Consider the following 22,975-nt stretch of genomic DNA (forward strand, 5'->3'; position numbering starts at 1 on the left):
AATATTAAACTTAATTATAATGATTTATTTATGTATATTCATTATGGATCAGTAGCTGTTCTTTGATTAAATTAGATATTATATGAATTCTTCAATTTATTTGATTGGAATGCTAAAAACAGACCTCTTTTATGCCCAGAAAACTTGATGTTAAAGTGCTAAAAGCATTAAACAATTAGATAGGATTTCAGGGAGGTCAGGTTTGAAATTTATAAGCATATAAAAATAGGCCATTGAATAGTTTAAATGTAATAACACCTTTAAATTATAGCATCCCCTTTGAAAACCTATATAAAACCTATATAATTTCCTGAGAATTAAATTGTAGTAAGAATGAAAATATCATGGCAAAACCTTTTTCTTTTTTTATGTAAATGAAAATTTTTAAATACGTTCTTAGCAAATAAATTAGCATAAATTCTACATACCTTACTATTTTGTGATAGGACATTTGTAAAATGATGATACAGATTACAGAAGGATACAGTATATTTAGATTTACATATATATTGCAAGCCAATATATCAGTAATTATGAATGCTGGATATTTAACTGGGAAGATATATTCATTTAAAATGTTGCATACATGAGGAAATCTACCATTCTTTCAAATAATAACATTTTACAGAATAAATTTGTAGTTTACTTTTTTTTTAAAAAAGTGCTAATATAAAACCACATTTTAATTTAATTCTTTTATTTCCCAGTATGTTAAAAAAAAAGGCATGTCATACCAAAATAGTTCTGTGATAGCTTTCAATTAAAATTTGGTCAAACTGTTTGCAATTTCAAATGGCTAATGGAATGCAAATTATAATGATTGTTGCAACTTTCCATTGCAAGCTGTGGAATGCTCAAAATGTTGCTGCTTGTGCAAAACATGATACAGTTTATGGGTTTACCTACTAAGGCAGTATCATTTCAGAATGCTTTTTAATTATTTTTATTTTAGTATTTGTAATAATGTTTGATTGAATTGGCTTGAGCAACTTCTGTAGGCTTGGGGCCATATCATGATTTCACATCCTTAATTTTTCCTCTCTCAAAATGACAAGAGTCGAAAATCATGTCAAGTAAATGTAGCACCCATCTGCAAGTACATAAATCATATGTGTCTTTTCAGATGGTCATATGATTGCTATGGAAAGCAGTTACACAATTCTTGGAAAGAACCATTTGTTTTAAGGGCTTGTAGATAGTACTCCACACATTTTAAAGAACATTTTTGTCTTTGACAGACATAAACTGTTCCACATCTTTACACTGCAAGAGTTCTTGTGACTTCAAAATAAAATGGTAAACCATGTCTAAAGTGCATTTCTTTAAAAAAAACAATGGGATTTTCATTTTTATAACATGTTTAAAGTTTGTTGATAATTGTACAGTTAATGGGTTAATAATATTGCCTGCTTAAGTAGCAAATTTATTTCATAATAGGGAAGGTTGAATGGGAATTAGAGATAAGCATATTTTTCACCCTTTGTATCATGTAACATTTTGTTCAGCTTATTTTCTGCCTCCATTTCAGCATAAGAGTAAGCTTTATTTTATTTAGTTCAAAAACTAATGTTCCATAGTAAGCAGTGCATGTGCATGCTTGTTGTTCTGGCTAAAAGACTTTGAACTGTAATATGTACCGTAATATTTGATATAACTTTAGCATTAAGGTAAGTGAGATTTTCATATTTATTCATTAAATAGTTTGATGACTATTTTGAAATAACATTTATTTTCAATAGAAATGTTTATATATAGACCTAATACAGAGCATTGAAAAAAGACAAAACTTGTATACCAGCGATATGTTTCTAGTTTCTATTATAGTGCATCTCTAAGAATTTATAAAATTAAATATATATTTGTAGCATGAGCATTGAATATTTCCAGTCTCATATTTATGCAAAAATAATGATTATGTATTATTTGTTTAAAATGCATCTCAGATATTCTTGGAAACGTTACAGGCGAGAATAAAAGCTAGCCATGTTATTGTTTAATTGCAACAATTAAACATAACAGGCATTGATTGATAGTACTTGTTTGTTTTTGTTATAATTAAGCACATAGGTTATAGTTGATTTGAAAGATGATATCCTTCATAGATGATAGCCTTCATTTATTTGATGTTTCATTGTCCTATGGTTTTTTGTTTTTTTTGTAGCCTCTTCTCCTATAGATGATGGTGAGAAGCAAAATAAGCGGTTTAGACTGACATCAAAATCATCATCGAAAGAAAATTCACCTACTACTTTACCTGGAAAAGAACAAGACTGTTCAGTTTACAAAGAGAAATTTATTCCTCCTGAACTTAGTATTTGGGACTACTTTATAGCAAAGGTATTTTTTTATGTTGTTAGAAATAAAATTGTCCTATTGTCCTTGACAAATGGAGAATCTATCTCTGAGTCAGCTCCTTCTTCAAACTTGTATACCTACGAATGATAATCTTTTCAAATATATCCTAATCTCTGCTGAGAAATATTAGGATTAAGCTTGCATTCTTACATTATGCTAAGCCAAAACTGCTTTTGAAGATAATAAAATAAAACATGCTTTGGCCAGTTCTTATGTATTGTTATTGTTTTTTTATTCTGTTTTAATAGTGAGCCCCCAATCAACAATATATATATATATATATAATAACTCATATTTAAATAGTAGATATTATTTATTATTTAACCAAACATGTTATGTTTTTTCTTAATCTGTTTTCTTGTTTTAGCCATTTCTTGCATCATCCCAAACTAGATTTGAATATGATTCAGATGAAAGTCAGGATAGCAGTGATGAAGATGAAGATGGAGCATTCTTATCAGATTCAAAACTTCAGGAACACTCTAACCCAAATTCATTTAGGTATAAATTATTACTGAATTATATCTACAGTTTTTTTCTTTACACCATTCAACAATTTTGGAGGCATGTTTTCATTCATTTTCTTACATTAGGTCATGTTTTGTATGACGCTAATTTAGAGTTTCCCCTAATTTTTGGTTAAGGCAGCAGACTAGTAGGAAGAAATCCCTCGGAAGCTTTTGATATTTCAGCAATGTATTGTATATATTCCTTGAATCCTGCAAATTTAACACATTACAGCATTCTCTAGTGAAAATAAGGGTGCAATTTTCAGGTTATGCATAGGCATAAATTTTAATGCAGAAGAAATCATATAATCCTTTCCCAAAGCTAAAGCGTCTCAAAATTTGTATTGCCATGATTTCTTAAAATTATTAATATATAGTTTTGACTTCCATCCCCTATTCCATGGATAAAACTAATGATTTTATTAGAGTTAGGGTTGGGCAAGAATTAAATATATACTTTCAATAATTGTACTTCAATGTATATATTAAATAAAATTACTGAAACTTAGAATTTTATAAACTAAAATTGTTTCATTGGAAATAAATTTGAAAACAAATTTAAAACCACATTTTAATGATAAGGATGAGTTGCCTTACTTTTGCATAATTCCTGAAATCTAGATTTTAATTCATATTTATTTTGGATTATTATTTGTTCTTTGTAGCAGGAACTGTGGAAAATCCAAACTTTGCTGTCAGTTTTTCCAGAAAGAGCAGGTGTGAGTAACTGACAGCAATCCAACTTTGTATGTTCAAATAATAATAATAATAAAAAAAAAACCGTGTGTCCCTCCTAAAATTTTTACACAAACTCTTAAGGGGATAATGAGTTTGAGAACTCATATTTTTAGAGTTATAATGAAGAGTATATGGAATGAATTAGAAATTCATTGTTCAAATCTTATTTCAAGGGTGGCCTTGCCTAATTGCAATGTTTTATCCAAAAAGAAATTGAACAGCTACTTTATAGGGTTGAAGTATATATGGGGCAGAAGATTCCAGAAGCATTATAATTAGCATTAAATTTAAAATAAATTATTAATTATTTGTGTCCTAATTTGCTCTTATAATGAATTTAGAATAGCATATGCTGCCTTGTAATAGAGAATGATGTTTACAGTAATAAGTGAAAAAGGAAAACAAGTCTTAGCTAAATAGTTAAATACGCAATATTTTCGGTCTTCAGCAACATTGCTGGAAGAACAATAACATTTTTTTTGTTATTTAGTTGGTTATTGATGCGCTTGGCTATGGTTCAGCTAGTTCTCCGTAATTTGAAAAGTTTCTACCCATTGGCTGGACATGATCTTACAGGTAATTAATTTATTTTTGAGTGTTGGTAGACATCATTGTCTGCTTTTATATGGGCACATCACTGTATTCATATAAACTAGAGGTAGAGGTACTGTATGCCAGATATTTTGAGTCTTTTGATAGGTGTGGTCATTTGAAATGACCCAGTTTTGATTTGAAATATCGTGCCAAGCTTGTCATGCATGTTTTTGAGCTGGGGACAGTGGTGGGATTCAGCAAGTTTGCACCAGTTCTGTAGAACCAGTAGCTAATTTTTTTGTTGCCCAGGCCCAGAATGGACTTCCGGAAGCGGTATCCACACAGAGAACCAGTTGTTCACATATTTGAATCCCATTACTGGCTGGGGATCATTCAGAATGATGACAGCCAAGATGGAACATTTGTCAGTAAAATTCAGAACACATGATATATGATATACATATATGATAATAGATTGTAGGAATATATTAACTGCAAATGTTTAAATTCAGAGGGGCTGTCTATTTATTCTCTACAACTTCAGCAGACATTGTTTTCAGACACAACTGCCAATTTACAAACAGCTTCACAATTCATGCAGGGGTGAGATGGGGTGGGTGAGGTGAGGAGAGAAATAGGCATTTCTCCCTCTCTCTCAACAATGCTGCTGCAGATGGCGATGTTTCTAGTTCAAGAACTGCTAGGAATTGGGAAAATTTATTTTTCTTTAGAACATTACTAATAGCTGATGCAGACAACCTAAGCATACTTAATGAGAAACTAAGTCCTTTTTAACTCAGTAAAATGTTTCTGTTTAGTCTGAAGAGTTCTTACATTCAACGGTATGTTTATTAACTTCAATTTTGATATATATAGCTACTTTTGAAGTTCACAGATATGTTAATGACAAAACATGTCTAGAAGGTTTTTAGTGTTGTTAATGTTCTGACAACAGCAACAGTTGTGGAAACTGTGGTATAAAACATTCAGAAAATATAATATACTTTAAAGAAAATACTATATTGAATAAAAAAAATCTATCCTTAGAACTTCCAGTTTGTTCACCACTGTGCCATGCGGTTCTAAAGGCTCTTCAGCGCTGGGAACAAGTTCTTCTCAGACGACTTGAAATGCATGGAGGTCCACCAGAAAACTTTATTTCTGTTCACATTTTACAAGATGCCTCATCTTCAGGCCCTGCACTACTTCGCCACAAAGCTTTGCTAGAGCCAACAAACACTCCTTTCAAGTAAGTTTATACCTTGAACAGAAAAATGCAATTATATTTCCTGTCTACTATTTAGTGAAGTATATGGAATCTTTGGGAATGCTTATTTTTTGTTCACAAATTCACAATTTAGCTCTGCCATTTGTACATCTTATAACTTTTCATTACCATGAACAATGCAAATTGTTAAGCTTTGGTTAAGTAATTAAACAAAAACATAAGAGATATAAAACTAGGGCCTTGAAAATGATAAGGAAGGAGTTCTTTGACTGAAAACAAGTCTTCCATCAAGAACAACCATGGATAACGGAGTAAAATTAAGAGGGGGAAAATTGACTTTGAATTTCCATGACAAGACCTCCAAAAGTGAGTGATTCCCACAACAAGAAATAAATATATATTTGTTCTTCATCTTTCATATTTATAATTTTCAGGTTTTAGGTAACCATGTTTTCCCTTATCTCAATTCATAACAGAATCTAATATCCAAAATACTCCTTTTATCTATTTGAATATAATCTTGTTCTATTTCCTAAAAGTGATCTATTTCCCACCATATTAAATCATCTACTTAATAATACAGTATCCCCTTTAATAAATCAAAACCATTGTATACATTACCTGGGTTAATCAATAAATCACATATTCATGATAATTATTATTTTTTCTTTTAGGTCTAATTTTTAAATATTAAACAGATAAAATCCTTATTTTCAGCTAATTTCCAGATATTTTAAATCTAATGACCAGAATTCCCTTTATCTCAACTTCTCCCTTTAACCCTCTAATTAATAATATGAAATCCCCTCTAATAAATCAAAACCCCAATTTTCTTCAGCCTTATTCTGGCTTTCTTCCTTTGCCAACTAGGTTTCCATATCAGTGCTTTTAGATCTTCAAATAGATCTCCCTCTATTATTATATATATTATTTTAAATAAAGGAGACCATTTAATTGCCATTTTTTTGGAAGGACTAGCCCATTTGTATTCATAAAGTTGTCTCCTTATTATTCCAATTCCCCATGATTGCCCTGATATGTTTATTTTCCATTCAATCTGTTCTTCTTTCTCAAATTTCTTCTGATTTATATAGAAAGTCTTTTCCTAAGACTAATTCTTGTAAACATTTTTAAACTGTATAGCAAAATAGATCATGTTTTAGCTAACATTTATGCAGAAATATCATAGATATATAAAACAGTGGCAGCCATGTAAAGGAGGATGAGTTAAGAGCTAAAGGGATTAGTTCAGAATCTCTGAGTGAGCTTTCAGCCTTGGTGGCGCAGTGGTTAGAATGCAGTACTGCAGGCTAATTCTGCTGACTGCTAGCAGTTTGATTCTTACCGGCTCAAGGTTGACTCAGCCTTACATCTTTCCGAGGTCGGTAAAATGAGCACCCAGATGTTGGGAGCAATATGCTGACTCTATAAACTGCTTAGAGGGGACTGTAAAGCTCTGTGAAGCGATATATAAGTCCAAGTGCAATTGCTACTGCTATTTTAAGGATTAAATGAGAGTTTCGTAGTCCTTACCCAATCCTTAAGCACACTATTATTCTAATTTAAAACATGAGTCCTGCTTTCAACTTCCACCATTTAATCAATAGATACCAGTAAAAAGCAGCTGCTGGGAAAACAGTTTTAATTATTTCTTCCTGAGTATTCTTTGACCACTTCTAAAACTATTCAATAATTGCTATTAATGGGAGCTGAACAGAAAAGATGATTATGTATGTTGGCTTATAAAATACCTTATTTAAGTAACTTCCTTTAGTCTCACAACCATCCGATCTTGCATGTTATAAATTAATTATATCATATATACAAACATTTTTGCAGTTCTTCAGTAAAATAATTCAGTTGGATCAGCAGACTTTGCTTATGCAGTACTTAATACAATTATAGAAATTATTGTTGAGAAGAATAAAATAGATGATGTACTGGATAATGTCAGATATATTAAGTTTTACTTGCATTTGTGCTATTTCCTTTCTATGCCTGAGGAATATTTGCAACAGGTATCTTCAACCTAAATGTCATCGTTCTCTAAAACACTGAGAATTTTATTCAAGAAGTGTGTACATAGCAGAATACCTGTTAGAATGAAGCAGTTAGTGTTTCTCATTAAAAATTTCTGATTTTACAGTTTTCTGCTTTCAAGTGTCAATACATATACGAATGTATATAAAATTTATCAACTGTATTTGTTTGAAATTATTTCACATGTTAAAAATGATTCTCATTTTTAGATCCAAAAGTCATTATGCGTTATCTGTAAAAAGACTTTGGCAATACCTCATTAAACAAGAAATGGTCCAAGAAACCTTCATCAGAAACATATTTGCCAAAAGAAAGTGTTTAAATGAGGTTAGTATTATATGTTTATGTAGAAATTAAAATCCATTAATTACAATTTAATTAAGCTAATATTTCTTTTCAGATTTAAAATTTTACTACTGTTCTATAGAAATAAATTCCAAAACATTTTTCCCTAGGAATCTTGTAATAGAAAAGACAAAGATATTGCATATAACTAATTGCAATCCTCTGTGGTTTATTGAATCATTGGATTATATTATTGGCAATTACGAAAAAGAAATATTCATGTTAGCTATCTCTATAACGTGATACAAAATAATATATGGTTGACTTCTTTGTCTGCTGTTTTCATGCATTATCTTTTTGGTTTATTCCAAGTAAACAAAAGACACCAGTAATAACTTCGTCAGCTATTCCCCTTTCCTTTTTTTCATGACTGCTGTACAATCCATGCTATGATTAATAATTCTTAACTCTTTGGTTGTAGTATCTGAGCTTTTGCCTCTTTAATTCAGTGTTCAGCACAGATCTAATTATGTCTGGTTTTGGGGGAAAAAAGGACAGAATTCTATTTTTCTTTAAAAAAATTTGAACTGTCATACATGTAAAATTCTAGCCAGATTATATCTGCGTAACCTCTGAAAAGGCTAGTACATATATTATCTACATGTAAAAATAGTTATTTAACTATTTTTAAAAATGGGGGAAATTACGCTGACTATAGGTAATTTCAAAAATGGGTTCTACTACTGTATATATGCTTACCTTGCATATTGGTCCATATTATTAATATATTAATTTTAAATTTTTCACTTAGCTCTTTCTGTTGTTGTTGTTTTTTCCTTTTGGATTTAGTCATTAGAAGACCAAGCTGAACTTACCAAAACTAGTTCAGGAGAAGAATCGGGAATTAATAAGGTATGTATCATAATAATAAGAGATGTATGTTAATTATCCTAAAAGGTTTCTAGAAAATCTTTTAGTATCTTATATATAATATATTAATCAAACTAAATTTGCTAAAATCTACAATCAACTGGCTTTTTATCTAAGCAGTATACTAGTGTGCAGATAGTCCTCGACTTACAATCATTTGTTTAGCGACTATTCAAAGTTACAATGGCACTGAAAAAAGTGACTTTTGACCAGTTTTCACACTTACGATCATTGCAGCATCCATCATCTATCTTGAATTTATGATTATGTTTAATTAGGATATATATATTCCTGATTAATATTTATCATTTAGTTTTTGGCATGATCTAAAAGATCAAAGCTTATTGTTGTGTTGTATTGTGTATGCTACTCTTTCACTTTTCTTTTTAACACAGATAGAGAATGATGCAGGATCTCCTGCAAGTAAAGCAAAAATTATCCATAAAGAGTCTGACATTATTACTGCCTTTGCTGTCAATAAGGTATACACAAATGGAGGAGTTGGGGGAATACTCCTTGAATATTTTGAAATGTTGTAACTTACATCCATATGAAGGAAATGCTATTGTACTTGCAACTGGAGGATCTACACTAAATTATTACTTTGTAGTAAAGATTTTTGGTTCTACAGCACAAAGGGCACTGACATCTTCCTTGAATATAGTTTTTATTTTTATTGTTTACATTTAGAAACCACCCACCTCCCTCACAGAGGGACCCTGGGTGATATACAAATGGAATGTTAACAACATATAAAATATTATAAACACAGAAACTGAATACTGTATAAATATTTAACACAGGGCAAGAATATATTTACGAAATTAGCAGCAGGACAAAGATTAATGTAGTTGAACTATATGGGGAATTTTAAGTGGGAAGTAATTTATGTTTAAAAAATTATAAAAGTGATAATTTATATTATAACTAGCTATCGTCAGTGAGCTGGAGATGCCATGGAAATCTTAGGAACTATTCTTAGCAACCATTTCATTAAATTAAATTCTATATGATAAGAGTTTCTGTTTGTCAGTAAACTTTGGGCAGAACTGATAACATCAGTCCTGCTAGTTACTCTAGATGTGAGTCATGTTACCCCTGAAGAAAGTGGTTCATGATTTGGGGTCTTGTGGAATTTATACCCATAATTGAGCAGCTTATGGAAGCCCTTGTAATAGCTAGTATGCCAGTTACAACCTTATTTAGATGTCCTGGCAACAGTAACTCATACCCAGATCACCATCCAGTAGTGTACTTTACATAAGGCTGATGCCTTGGAGACAGTTCAGAAACCTCAGCTATTCAGCCTTATTTTAATTTCATATTATGTATATTAAATATTATATTTATAATATATTATATTATAAAAACTGTTGATGCAGAATAATGTCAATTTAAAAATATTGCATAGATTGATAATAGTCTTGTGTGTCTCTTCAAATTGCTGATCATTACTTAAAAGCCCAACATAGTACAGGAATAAGCTATATCAGGAATTGCCTTGCTGAAATTTAATCTGCCATTCTTGCTGATCCCATTAACTCTTTAATGTTAGGTGGCAGGCCTTTCCAGCAGTAGAAATGAGAATGTGTTTCTCAAATGTATTTGGTCCCATCCTTCATAGCATTTCACAAGGCTGTTTAAAGTGTTATTCAAATGCGCCTTTAGTCCAAGTTGACTATGTACCTATTGTAGCTTTGTATAATTCTGCTTTGAGTATACCTTAGTTGATTCTCTGGTTTCTCTTCAGATTGTATAGATCTTTTGTCCTTTTACCTTAATTGATTCTTGATTTTATTCTTGCCTTGAGTCTGGATATACAGATTGGGGCCATATACAGACATTGTGAAAAAATATGTATTTGTGCGTTTTAGGCCAACAGGAATTGTATTGCAATAGCCTCAAGCCATGAAATTCAAGAACTAGATGTTTCTGGAATTTTAGCAACTCAGATCTACAGTTGGGTTGATGATGACATTGAAGTGGAAGCTAAAGGGTATTTCTTTTTATTGTATTTTTTGCCATATCTTTAACATTAATTTGAACATTTCAATGATATCCTATTGAAATACTGACATAAATAATGATCTATCTTCTGGTTTTTTGTAAAACATTTGAATCTCATGTCCATTTCTTTAGTAAACTTCAGCTCATACATCATTCTGATTGTCTTACTAATCTTAACTTCCTGATAACTAGATCTGACTCACTGTGTTATTAAAAACACTTCTTTTGACTGACAGACAGCATTTCTCTTCTCTTCAACCACTAACCGGTTTTCTTTGAAGCATCCACTGATCGGCTATGTAGATATTACAGCTCATAAGAAATTCTGAAGTGCAAATGCATCACAAATCAGATAAATTATTGCCAATAACTCATGGAATATCAAATGAGAATTCATGGATATAGGTACCTAAGCAGCTTTGAATTAGAATATGACATTTGTAGGTAGTCTGCATTTCCTGTGCCGCATGAGGAGAGCACATCTTTCTCCTTCTGTCCTGGCCACTTTTTACAGGGGCACGATCGAGAGCATTTTAACAAACTGCATCACTGTTTGGTTTGGTGGTAACAGAGCCTCAGAGCCTCAGTTAGAATGTCCATACAGAAAGTGGACAGCTGAGTTTATAGGAAGCTCGCTCCCATTATTTGGGATGCTGCTTACAAGCACTATGTACTTACAGCTCGAAGCATTGTTAGAGACCCCACACACCCACTTCACGGTCTGTTTCTGTTGCTCCCCTCTGGACGGAGGTTTCAAAGTATTTCTAGTAGGACTATTAGATTCTGCAACAGCTTTGTTCCTTATGCCACCTGTCTTGCAAATTCGCAGGATTCTTTTTTCTCGCCGTGCATATGTATACATCCAAAATGGACTGTGTTGTTTCTCTTTGTTGTATATATGTGTGTATGTGGGTATATGCATAATCTTTTGTCATGTTTATGTAGTGTACAATGGAGGTAGTTACCCTTTGAGGGCTAAATGCAACAAACTTTCATTTTAATGTATGCTGATTAGTGTACATTTAAAGTGGCAATAAAGTTATTCTATTCTTCTATTCTACTCTAGTAATTCATGGCCAATATTCATTTCAACATTTTATGTTATAGAGCTGATGACTTCTTAGTTATACATACTCGTGATGACTTGGGAAACATTCAAGGAACTACTCCTTATACACACAGCACTCTTGGAACACCAATCAATATGCCATGGCTTGGCAGCACTCAGACTGGCAGAGGTGCTGCTATGGTGAGTCGCGTTATCGAGAAATAATGATCTTCAGCATTTATATTTCAATGGCTTTTATTTTATTTAGAATATATACTTCTAAATAATCTGTTAAGATTTAACAAATACTTTGAATATTAATATTAATTTAAATCAATCTTAACATGTTTATTTGAGCAATTTTGAATGTGAGGTTATATGTTTAAACTTCTTTTTAGAACTTCTTTGTGTTTTCTATGCACTGTAGCCTAGATAGGCAAGTGAAACCTAGAGGAGGGTTTTCCCATCTGTTTTAGTATTTTCTTCTCAGGCAACACATAGACTAAGTGAAGAAAGGAAACCAAACCAAATAAATTCTCATGCTTTCCTTGATACTTGATTTATAAGAAACTCATCTGGAATTTACCCTTTCTTTGCTTTCTTTTGAAGCACCCTTATGCTTTTTTTCAATGTCACTGTCTTTTGGTTTGTGCAAGACTTATTTATTTCTTTTGGTTACATTTGTGAATGCCTCATGCTTTAATTACAGTTATCATCTGGAATTTTTGAAGTGGCTTAGGTTGATTTTATGCTGTTGGTTTTATAATGAGATATTGTTTCTGAGACTTCTCAGGCATTTTTAAATAATGTATTGATTTATGAAATGCAATATAGAATGTTTTTTAAATTAGAACATAAAGCTTTCTTATATTTTTATTATTTACATTTTTGTCATGCAACAATGACAACATTTTCCTCAACCTAAGTTACAATATAATGCATGATTTTTGATAGAAACAACTAAGTTGTAATATGTGTCCATTGTCACATTTTTTATTGGCACCCTTCTACTAAGTCTGCTAATCATTATGTTTTTAGCTTGCTCTGCTTTTCACAGCTTAATCATCCCAGTTTATACTATAAACTACTATCATATATTTCATTGCTTAACAGATTTTCCCTAATATAGTTTTTTTTCTTTTAATAAGACAGTATAATCAGCATTTACATACTGCTGTATAGAGTGTTCAAAGTACATCACAACATTATACTATAATTCTTACTGTAACTTGGCATAATAAATAGATGTTATACTCATTTTGGAAACAGATGAAAGAGATCTGACAAAAGTGTACCAGAGAACAGCCAACGTCTTCTTATTTGACTTTCTGCTTTTCATTTAGATTCCCATTATTTCCTCAATCAAATGATTCTAGCAACAAACTTTAAACTTCTCCCCCTCCCGAGCTCTGTTTTGTTTTTAATTATATTATGTTCCTTCTCTCCCTAGAACTCACGTGACTTTCTCATTTAGGACTAATACTTCTGTCACTTTCTCACATAAGTATTCCTGAAATACTTTGTTTGTTTTCACTATTCAGCACAAAATCTGAGGCATATCAGCTCAATCACGAAAACTTAGCTTCAGTGTTATCTTAGTCTGTTATAGGCCTGTAACCTTAAAGAAAAAAAGCCAGACATAATTAAATTGCTGAAATACATTTAAAAAATTCTGTCACTTTTATCACTTTACCTTACACAAATGGGTTGCTATTTATTTCTATTTACATACATCTTTCATACATCATTTTAGATAAAAATAATCTTACAGTACAGACTGATTAAACAAATCATATTATAAAATAAATTATGGCTATACTATATCTTAACGTTTGCTACAATTTTGCTTTGTCACCTAGCATTCATTACATAAATCTTTTTTCCAACCAATGTATTTCACACCTAAATCTTCTGTGGATGATTAAATGCAAAGCATAGTTTCTTCACTCCTGCTTATTTTTGTAAAAGTTTGTTTGACTCTCTCTTACATGCCTCTGCTTCTGCCTTTGTCTTACTTACCTTACAATATACAGGAATATTCCAATAAATTTAATGGAATCAGAAAGGAATTGACAAGAAAAGAGGTAAGATTGAAATCTAGTGTATGTGTTTAGCAAACCTTAGATTTATGGACCAAAAGCTTCCAAGAACCTGGATTTAGATTCTGTTGATATGAACTTTGGATAAACAGTGTAGGAAGCGTTTCGTCATTGATTGCCATCCATTTCTCAAACCCCAAATCATGAATTGAAGCAAACATAGTAGTGTCTGCGTTTTATCTACTAATAATTTTAAATGAATATATTTCTGAATAATTCTAAATGGATCTTTTAATCTTGGATATTTAATAGATGACCAAGAAGAATCTCAATAATGTCAGAAGAATGGCTTCTCATCCAACACTACCCTATTGTAAGTTTTTTATTTCTAATTTATAACTTTGTTGTAATTTATAAGATAAAAAATAGTAGAAAAAAATGTGGCAAAAGAGCCTGATTCAGAAAGTCAAAGTATCTTTGAAATTATAAATAACCACAGTTAGTTATTTGCAATTATCTTTTTTGCAATAATATTTGATTTGGCTGGGCTTGAATGAGTTAAGAATTTTCCTTATATATGCTAAGATCTTTAATGTAATACAGATCAAAGTATGCCCTTAATAGTAAAGAGCCAATAATTATTATTTGTAAAATACAAGCAAAAGAACAATAATTGAAGAATTTTTCTTTTAATAACTTAGGAGTATACTTCTAAATGATTATAATTGCTAATCTGTGTTGTAAATAATTCTTCAGTTCTTTTTTGAGTTTGTTGTAAGTACTTTTTCCTTTTTTTAAGTTTCAAAGTTATCTATTTTTCTATTGCAGATTTGACAGGAGCCCAGGATGGCAGTGTGAGAATGTTTGAATGGGGCCATTCTCAACAACTTGCCTGTTTTCGATCTGGTGGTAACTCCAGGATTACACGGATGAGATTTAATTATCAAGGGAATAAGGTACCCTCCTTTTATCTCTTATAAGACCAAAAGAAATATATTTAAATGACACTTATAGCTCTATATTCCTTTAATTAAGGCTCAGAAAAATATTTGCAGATTTCTAAATAAGTTTATAAGGTTATAAATTGCTTATAAATTTTCTGTTGTTCCTTTCCAAAATTTATATTGTTTTTTTACTATTAAAAATAATCCAAATATTACAAACATCACAAATGAATATTCACATTTCTTTTTGTTTTGGAAAACATAGTAAATTAGACATTAGCTATTGCCTTAATCCAATGGCTAATATCTCTGTTTTTACTCAATATATAAGATCCTCTAAATTCAAATAGCTTGTGTGCCTAGCAAAGAAGATTGAACTGAAATTTCTGTCACTGCTCATGTGATTGTAAGAATAATGGTGATTGATCATTCATTTTCAATGATCATTATTTGTTCATTCAAATAATGAATTGAGAAACATGGTTCCACTTCTACTTTGAGACAATCTTGCATGCTTTCGATCTGGTGGTAAATCCAGGATTACACAGATGAAATTTAATTATCAAAGCAATAAGGTATCATCCTTCTATCTCTTATAAGACAAAAAGAAATCTATTTAAATAACACTTATAAGCCAATGTACTAAGCTACTAAGAAACTTTTCTTCTAGATTTAGACTGCTAACTTATCATGCCTAGGGCTTTCATATACCTAAGGCAGGACTAGAACTCATAGACTTTTTAGCCTGGTGCCTTAACAACTAAACCAAAGTGGCTCTCAACATAGGCATATGATACCATATGTAATTAAATTTAAAGATTAAAGTTATTTTACTTATTAATTAATAGGATTTGATTATATGGTGATTGTTATAGCTAGAGGGATTATAGAATAAGAGACATACCTTGTTTTCTTTTGTTTTCAAGTGACAAGGATTGTCTGCTTATAAAGCTATGGCATCATTTGCATAAGTTCCCTACTTGCTGTATATTGCAAGCTATCTTTTGCACTATATGATAGTGTTTTTAATCTTTCAAATTGCCCACACCACACTACAATATCAGTGTTTACACCTTTACTAATTACCTATTTATTTTCTTTTGTAAGGGATTAAAAAAGGAGAAAAAGGGGGTTTGGTTTTTTACATTATTCAAAATTATAAGACTAGAGAAAATATCTCCGATAGAAAAATGTCTCCTGTTTCATTTTTGAGGTTCTTTTCTCTGTCCTTTAACAAATGCAATTTCATGAGCAAAAGTACAGAATGGATGTTTCTGGTTGTGAAATTATAGCTCAGTGAAATCTATTAAATCTCTTTTTTCCAATACTTTAATAGATTCCAATGTCTTGTGTATACATAAAATTTTGAATTTTAAACTAGTTGGATCCTTTTGTGCTATTCTGCAAAAATATAATGTTACACAAAATATATTTATAATGAATGAATAAGGAGGCTCTTGTTCATGCAAATTCCATTTACATTCAGTTCTTCCAGATATGCTAGGAATTGCTAATGATTTAATACACATACATACCCACACACATCTGGAAGAGCTTAACTGTGAAAGAATCAAATAATTAAGTAATAATGTAATGTAAAAACATGTATCTACTTTAGTTTGGGATCGTTGATGGTGATGGACATATAAGTTTGTATCAAACAAACTGTAAAGGTTGCCTATATAATGGAAGCACACCCAAACCATACCTGGTAAGTCAGAATATTTTCTAGTTTTTTTAATTTACCTTTTTATTTTTTATATAACCACGACAACTAAGTTCTTATTTTAATTTGTTACATTGCTGTCATACTTGTATATAGGACAAATATACTTGGTCGAAAATTGCGCGTATACCAAATTTTCATTATATTTTTTATTTGGGGAAGGAAGAACAGAATTTCCAAGCAAAAATAGGACTTTCACACTTCAAACAATTTTCCTCATAGATTTAATCCTCTTGAAAAATCATTTGAAATCTGTAAACTAACTGTGCTTTAAGATTATAGTATTTTATGCAGTCCAGGGAATTGTTGTTATAATCCATAAACTAGAGATTAAGATTCAGTTACTAACAGAATTGGAGGTTCTGCTATTCTGTGGAAAAAAATAAGTGGAGAAAAATTCTGCTAAGTATACTGTAGCAAGCTTCAACCTTAAATTAATATATCATTTTCTAGGTAAATAAGCTCTAACGTTAAATTAACCATATTTTTGTTGCCTTACTATATTTTTTGTTATTTTTAGACATGGCAATGCCATAACAAAACAGCTAGTGATTTTGTGTTCATCAGTTCTTCATCTTTGATAGCTACTGCCGGGTTATCTACTGACAACAGGTATTAAAATTTGTTTAAGATCATAGCAATAAACATTGTATAAATAAATTGATTACTAGTACTGTAGTGATTTTATACAAAAAAAAATATTCCCAGTGTTCATTCCTTTTTATACCATATTATTCTGTGGAGAACAGCTTTTTATAATAAATTGCGCAAGGAGCAAGTGTATCTTGACACGGAAGTAGAAATTGTATATATTAAGTACAACATTTATATTAGATGCAGTCTATTTTTGTCCTTCTTGTTCCCTATAAAGCACTACAGGGCATAAGACTGTTTACTTTAGGAATGGCCTTTTCCTATAATATCTGTCTGGTCAATTTGATCCTGCAGAGTTGGCACACTACAGATTCCTTCAAATAAATGGTATCATCTCTTAGGATCTCAGAAGCATACCTTCTCAATAATAGTGTCTGACCTTTGGAAGAAGGTTACCCCCTGAAATTGGGATGCCCTCCTCTCTTGTATTGTTTAGAGGAGTTATGTAGCTCTTCACCCTGGGTTGTGGTGAGAGAAAACGAGGCCTTTACTTCATCATGCTTGCCATACTTTATTCTTACTTTTTATGTTTTATTTATTTAACTGTAATTTCTTTGTTGTGAACTACCCAGAGTCGGATGGCATAGAAGTTTAATAATAAGTGATTAAGGTACAGGCCTGGAAACCAGGAGACTATGAGTTGTAGTCCCACCTTAGGCCTGAAAGCTGTCTGGATGACTTTGGGCTAGTCACTCTCTCAACCCAATCCACCTCACTGGGTTGTTTTAGAAAAATGGAAGCAGGCAGTTTTATTATTTATATTCACAGCTTTGAGTTACTAATGAAGCAACAAAAGCATGATAAAACTCTAATAAATAATAATAAAACAGCCATTGTGATCCCAGAGGTTATTGGCATACTAAGTGCTTTACTAAAAAATCTTGGATGGCACTTAGAAAATCTGAACATTGACAAAATTTCCATATGTCAGTTATAAAAGGCCACATTGCTAGAATCTGCACATAAGCTGTATCACGTTGATCATTACAGCATTCTAAATTCTTGGGAAGAACTCGATACATATGAAGGCCAAGACGAGCTAAAGAACCAGCAGCTATTACTTCACATTTTTATGTGTAATAATAACAATAATAATATCTGCCTATCCCAGGTCCTTGGGAAAGACTTGATTGGTGAATAAAAATGCCAACTCTGGTCTAAATCTTTGACTGACTATGCATTCAAGTGTAATAATAAACATTGTGTCTATATTCAATTGCTTTGATTTGAAGTATAATCATACCTGCCTATATCTGCATCATAATACAGGTAGTCCTCGACTTATAACAGTTCGTTTAGTGGCCAAAGTTAAAACATCACTAAAAAAAATAACTTATGACCGTTTTCACACTTATGACTTTTGCTGCATCTCGCTGATCATGTGATCAAAATTCAGATGCTTGGCAACTGGTTTCTTATTTATGATCATTGCTGTGTCCTAGAGTCAGGTGATCACCTTTTGCAACCTTCTAATGAGCAAAATCAATGGGGAAGCCAGATTCATTTAACAACCATATTACTAACTTAACACCTGCAGTGATTCACTTAACAACTGTGGCAAGAAGAGTCATAAAATGGGGCAAAACTCAACTTGACAGATATCTCACCTAACAGGATAAATTTTGGGCTCAATTGTGATCATAAGTCGAGGATTACCTGTATTTAAATCATTACCTATCTATCTATCTATCTATCTATCTATCTTTCAAAGAAATTATTTGATGCTTTTAAATTTTTAATTACTAATTCAGTTTGTTCTTTATCATATATATTAAAGTGGATGTGTTTGTTTCCTTTTAGAAATATTTGTCTGTGGGATACTTTGGTTGCCCCTTCTAGTAGCTTGGTTCATGGTAAGCTTAACTAGCATATATATACTAACATAAAAGTCTAAAATAGTTTTGAAGATACAAGTCTCAGGTATATTCATATTCAAAAACTAAAACACAGATCACTGAGACTAAAAATTTATTTAAAAACTTAGCTTTCGTCAGCGTCTGCTGACATCGTCAAGTTCTAGCCAGGATTGAGAATCACGTTCTTATAGTCTCTGTAACACCAAGCGTTTGGCTAACGACCATGTTACCGGTCTATTCAACTCCCTCCCCCCTGTAGTTAATTGCTGTGTAGTTTCTGTCGCACTCGTTGACGGCTGTTTAAATTTAGGCACCTTCTCCTCACGCCCCGCCTGTGTGGAGTGTGTATTCTGCCATGCACAGTCATCTTGCTGCTTTTCTGATGTTTGCATATGCGATGCTGCCGTTTCAGCTGGCTGTTCCTTTTTGCTGTCATCGTCCCTGTCCATGTTGGCTCTAAGTCCCCTGCTGTCACACATAAAAGTATACGTTTTTTTAAGGTTAATGCAACCCAGGACTGCATTGGCTTTTTTAGCACCTGCAGCACACTGCTAGCTCATATTTAAGTGATTGTCCACTAGAACTCCAAGATCCCTCTCACAATTACTACTATTGAGCTAGGTACCATCTATACTATACTTGTACATTTGTTTTTTCTTGCCTAAATTTAAAATCTTTCTTTTTTCACCATTGAATTTCACTTTGTTAGATAAGACCCAATGTTCAAATCTGTCAAGATCCTTCTGTATTTTAAGCTTATCTTCTGGAATGTTGGCTATTCCTGCCAGCTTGGTGTCCTCTGCAAATTTGATGAGTTACCCATCTATCCCCTCATATAAATCATTGATTAAGATATTGAAGAGTACTGGGCCTAGGACAGAACCTTGGGATACCCCACTGCATACTTCCCTCCATGTAGATGCGGTTCCATTGAGGACTACATGTTGAGTGTGGTTGGTCTGCCAGTTATGAATCCATCTAGTGGTGATGCTGTTCAACCCACATTTTTATATCTTATCAAGTAGTTAGGTTGTGGCCTACTTTAGCAAATGCCTTACTGAAATTCAAGTAAATTATATCCACAGCATTTCTTTGGTCCACAAATTCTGTCATTTTGTCAAATAATGGAGTAAGGTTTATCTGGCATGAACTGGGGTAGAATTGACTTAGTTCACATACAACAGTTAGTCATAATTTGTTTTGGTCTAGCATAATATATTAGCCGCCCAATGATTTAGCTCTATGATTCCTCAACAAATTATAATTTTAAAAAAGTTGGATTAATTTTGAATACAAACACAGATGCTGAATGCATTTGGCCTACTGTTCCTGTTGTGTGAAATTATTGTATATATGATTATTGTATAATACAAAATCTTGTATAGGAAAAGTAATTATTTCAATTATATACAGTTGTGCTTAAAAGTTTATGTGCTCTTTTGAACTTTCAGTATTTCTTCATAAATAGGACCTAAAACATGATCTGTTCTGCATACAATTCCTAAAACTAGATAAAGAGAACTCAATTAAACAAATTAAACAAACTTGTTTATTTACTTATTGAGGAAAATGGTCAAAAGCTACATATTTGTGTGTGCTAAAAGTATGCAAACCTTTGCTTTTAGTATTTTCTTTATTTAATCACATTTTTAAACCTCCCATTTCTCTCACAGCAGGAATATGTGAGAGAATATATGTTAGGTAACAATAATTGCAACTAAATGTTTCTGATAAATGTTGATAAGTTCTACACATCAGTCTGGAGGAATTCTAGCTTATTCCTTCTTACAGAACACATGAATTGCCTGCTTTAGGTCCTTCCACAACATTTCTATAGGATTAAGATCAGAACTTTGACTTGGCCACTACAAAACATTAACTATCTTCTTTAACCATTCTATGCTTGTGAGTTTATCTCAGTGCATGAACCACTTTCTCTTTGAGCTTCATTGACAGACAGATATCCTGACATTTGTCTGTAGAATTTGCTGGTACAATTCAAAATTCATAGTACATAAGCAAGCCATTATGGTACAGAGGCAGCAAAGTAGGCCCAAACCATAATATTGCTACCACCATGTTACTCAGATGAGGTAAGGTTCTTTTGCTGTTATGCAGTGGTTGTCAAATACAATATTTTTCATTCAAAGTTATTTTTTGGTCTCGTGTCCGTAGAGCATTCTTTCAATAGACTTCTGGCTTATCCATGTTCTTTCACAAACTGTAGATGAGTAGCAATTTTCTTTTAGAGAGAACTGGCTTTCTCTTTGCAAACCTATCATGCACACTTTTTATTTAGTCTTCTCTTGACGGTGGTCTCATGAACACTGGCAATCAACAATGCAAGAGGGGTTTGTATTTCCTTAAACGTTACCCTGAAGTTTTTTTTAATCTCCCAAAATATTACACACCTTGCTCTTAGCATGATCTTGGTTGAACAACCTTTCTTGGGAAGGGTAACAATGGTGCTGAATTGCCTCCATTTGAACAGATCTGCCTGACAGTAGAGTAGGAGAGTCCCAGGTCTTTGTGAGTTTTTTTTTTTAACCATTTCTAACATGGTGAGTATTAACAATTGTTTTTGAGAGGCTTTCAAAATTGTTAGCCTTGTGTGAATCGAGAAACAAACAAGCCAACAATACTAGCTCTACCTAAATTGTAAGGTATTTCATTATTAAAGTATTAATGTTATATTGTAAGGTATTAATAATATTAACAGGATCTTGCAAATCTAAAAGTGCCCTTCCTGTCTATCACTTTTACCCTCCGCAAAACTAGGGAAGGTCTCTACTGAGATGTTTTGCCACCCCTGTGGCAAGAGTTGTGGCTCTTCCTCCCAATTCCCAAGGTCATTCCCATATACCATTATAGAAATCCTTGTTTAAGAAGCCGTGACTCATTTCCACATATATATGTGTTGCCACGATTAGACAACAATTCAGAATTCTGTTCTTAAGATAAAGCAGAACTTCCCACACTCACCCTTGGGCATCCTCCCTTTGACTGAAACACCTGGCTCTAATTTCCCTTTCAACTGAACTGATAATCCGAGAGGTTTGCTTACTTTTGCCACACACAAGTAGTTTTGAATCATTTTCCTCAATAAATAAATGAATAATATAATGCTTTTGACTCATTTGTTTAATTGGGCTCCTATTATCTAGTTTTAAGCTTGCATGAAGACCGGATCACATTTTAGATAATTATTATGCAGAAATATTAAAAATTCAAATGGATTCACAAAGTTTTAAGCAGCACTGTCACTGATTTTTATCAGTGCTCTTCATGTGGAGTTTTCCTTTAGCCATTTACAAAGATACAAGATTAAAATGTCAGTTTTTGCTCACTATTAAGTAAATTGTTTGGAAGTTACATCAGTTACTGTAGCACACGGGGGTCAAACCTGCTGCGTCACGTGACATGTCACGACGTATTGTGACTTTTTTCACATTGCCGGAGCTGGGGTGGGTGCGGTCTCCGCATGATGCAACCGGCCCACAGGCTAGTAGTTTGACACCCCTGCTGTAGCACATATAGTTATGTATGGAATGAGAAGCTTTTGAAAGTGAGATCCATAAATAGTCAATGTCAAAAAGAGTTTTTTGCCTACTTCTAACAAATGTTTCCCATTGGTCTAATTAAAAATCAAGTAGATTCATCCAAATAATTCAGTACTGATGCTTTACTTCTTTAACAGTATCATATAATAAAATGATTGAAATTCAATAGTAATAGAAAATTACTTACATTGTAATTTCTTTTAAATTTGTTTGAATTTCAGCTTTTACTTGTCATGATACTGGAGCAACTGTTTTGGCATATGCCCCCAAACACCAACTATTAATATCTGGTGGAAGAAGAGGCTATACCTGCTTAATAGATCTTCGTCAAAAGCAACAGAGACAGTTTTTCCAAAGTCATGATTCTCCAGTTAAAGCAATTGCTGTTGATCCTACAGAAGAATATTTTGTTACAGGATCTGCAGAAGGAAATATCAAGGTCATACATTAAAAATTCCATCTTGTTAATTTGGATAAGTAGTAGTTTCTTATATGTTCATTATAACATTTCTGAGAACTATT

At 32.2% G+C, this 22,975-nt stretch overlaps 1 protein-coding gene across 1 annotated transcript in view; it reads left to right on the forward strand.

Annotated features, from left to right (window-relative positions):
• DMXL1 (Dmx like 1) overlaps positions 1–22,975 on the forward strand; it is an 83,406-nt gene that overhangs the window by 59,310 nt on the left and 1,121 nt on the right. Inside the window, exons 29-43 of the mRNA XM_015823578.1 lie at positions 2,162–2,337; positions 2,723–2,856; positions 4,093–4,178; positions 5,184–5,385; positions 7,614–7,731; positions 8,539–8,601; positions 9,015–9,101; positions 10,494–10,615; positions 11,734–11,875; positions 14,026–14,086; positions 14,542–14,669; positions 16,276–16,368; positions 16,904–16,995; positions 18,838–18,890; positions 22,675–22,892. Coding sequence (XP_015679064.1) covers positions 2,162–2,337; positions 2,723–2,856; positions 4,093–4,178; positions 5,184–5,385; positions 7,614–7,731; positions 8,539–8,601; positions 9,015–9,101; positions 10,494–10,615; positions 11,734–11,875; positions 14,026–14,086; positions 14,542–14,669; positions 16,276–16,368; positions 16,904–16,995; positions 18,838–18,890; positions 22,675–22,892 — 1,775 coding nt within the window. The remainder of the gene's footprint in view (positions 1–2,161; positions 2,338–2,722; positions 2,857–4,092; positions 4,179–5,183; positions 5,386–7,613; positions 7,732–8,538; positions 8,602–9,014; positions 9,102–10,493; positions 10,616–11,733; positions 11,876–14,025; positions 14,087–14,541; positions 14,670–16,275; positions 16,369–16,903; positions 16,996–18,837; positions 18,891–22,674; positions 22,893–22,975) is intronic.

This window comes from Protobothrops mucrosquamatus, unplaced genomic scaffold (genome assembly GCF_001527695.2).
Source record: "Protobothrops mucrosquamatus isolate PMUCROS unplaced genomic scaffold, P.Mucros_1.0 scaffold1921, whole genome shotgun sequence".
In the NCBI taxonomy this organism is placed as follows: Eukaryota; Metazoa; Chordata; class Lepidosauria; order Squamata; family Viperidae; genus Protobothrops; species Protobothrops mucrosquamatus.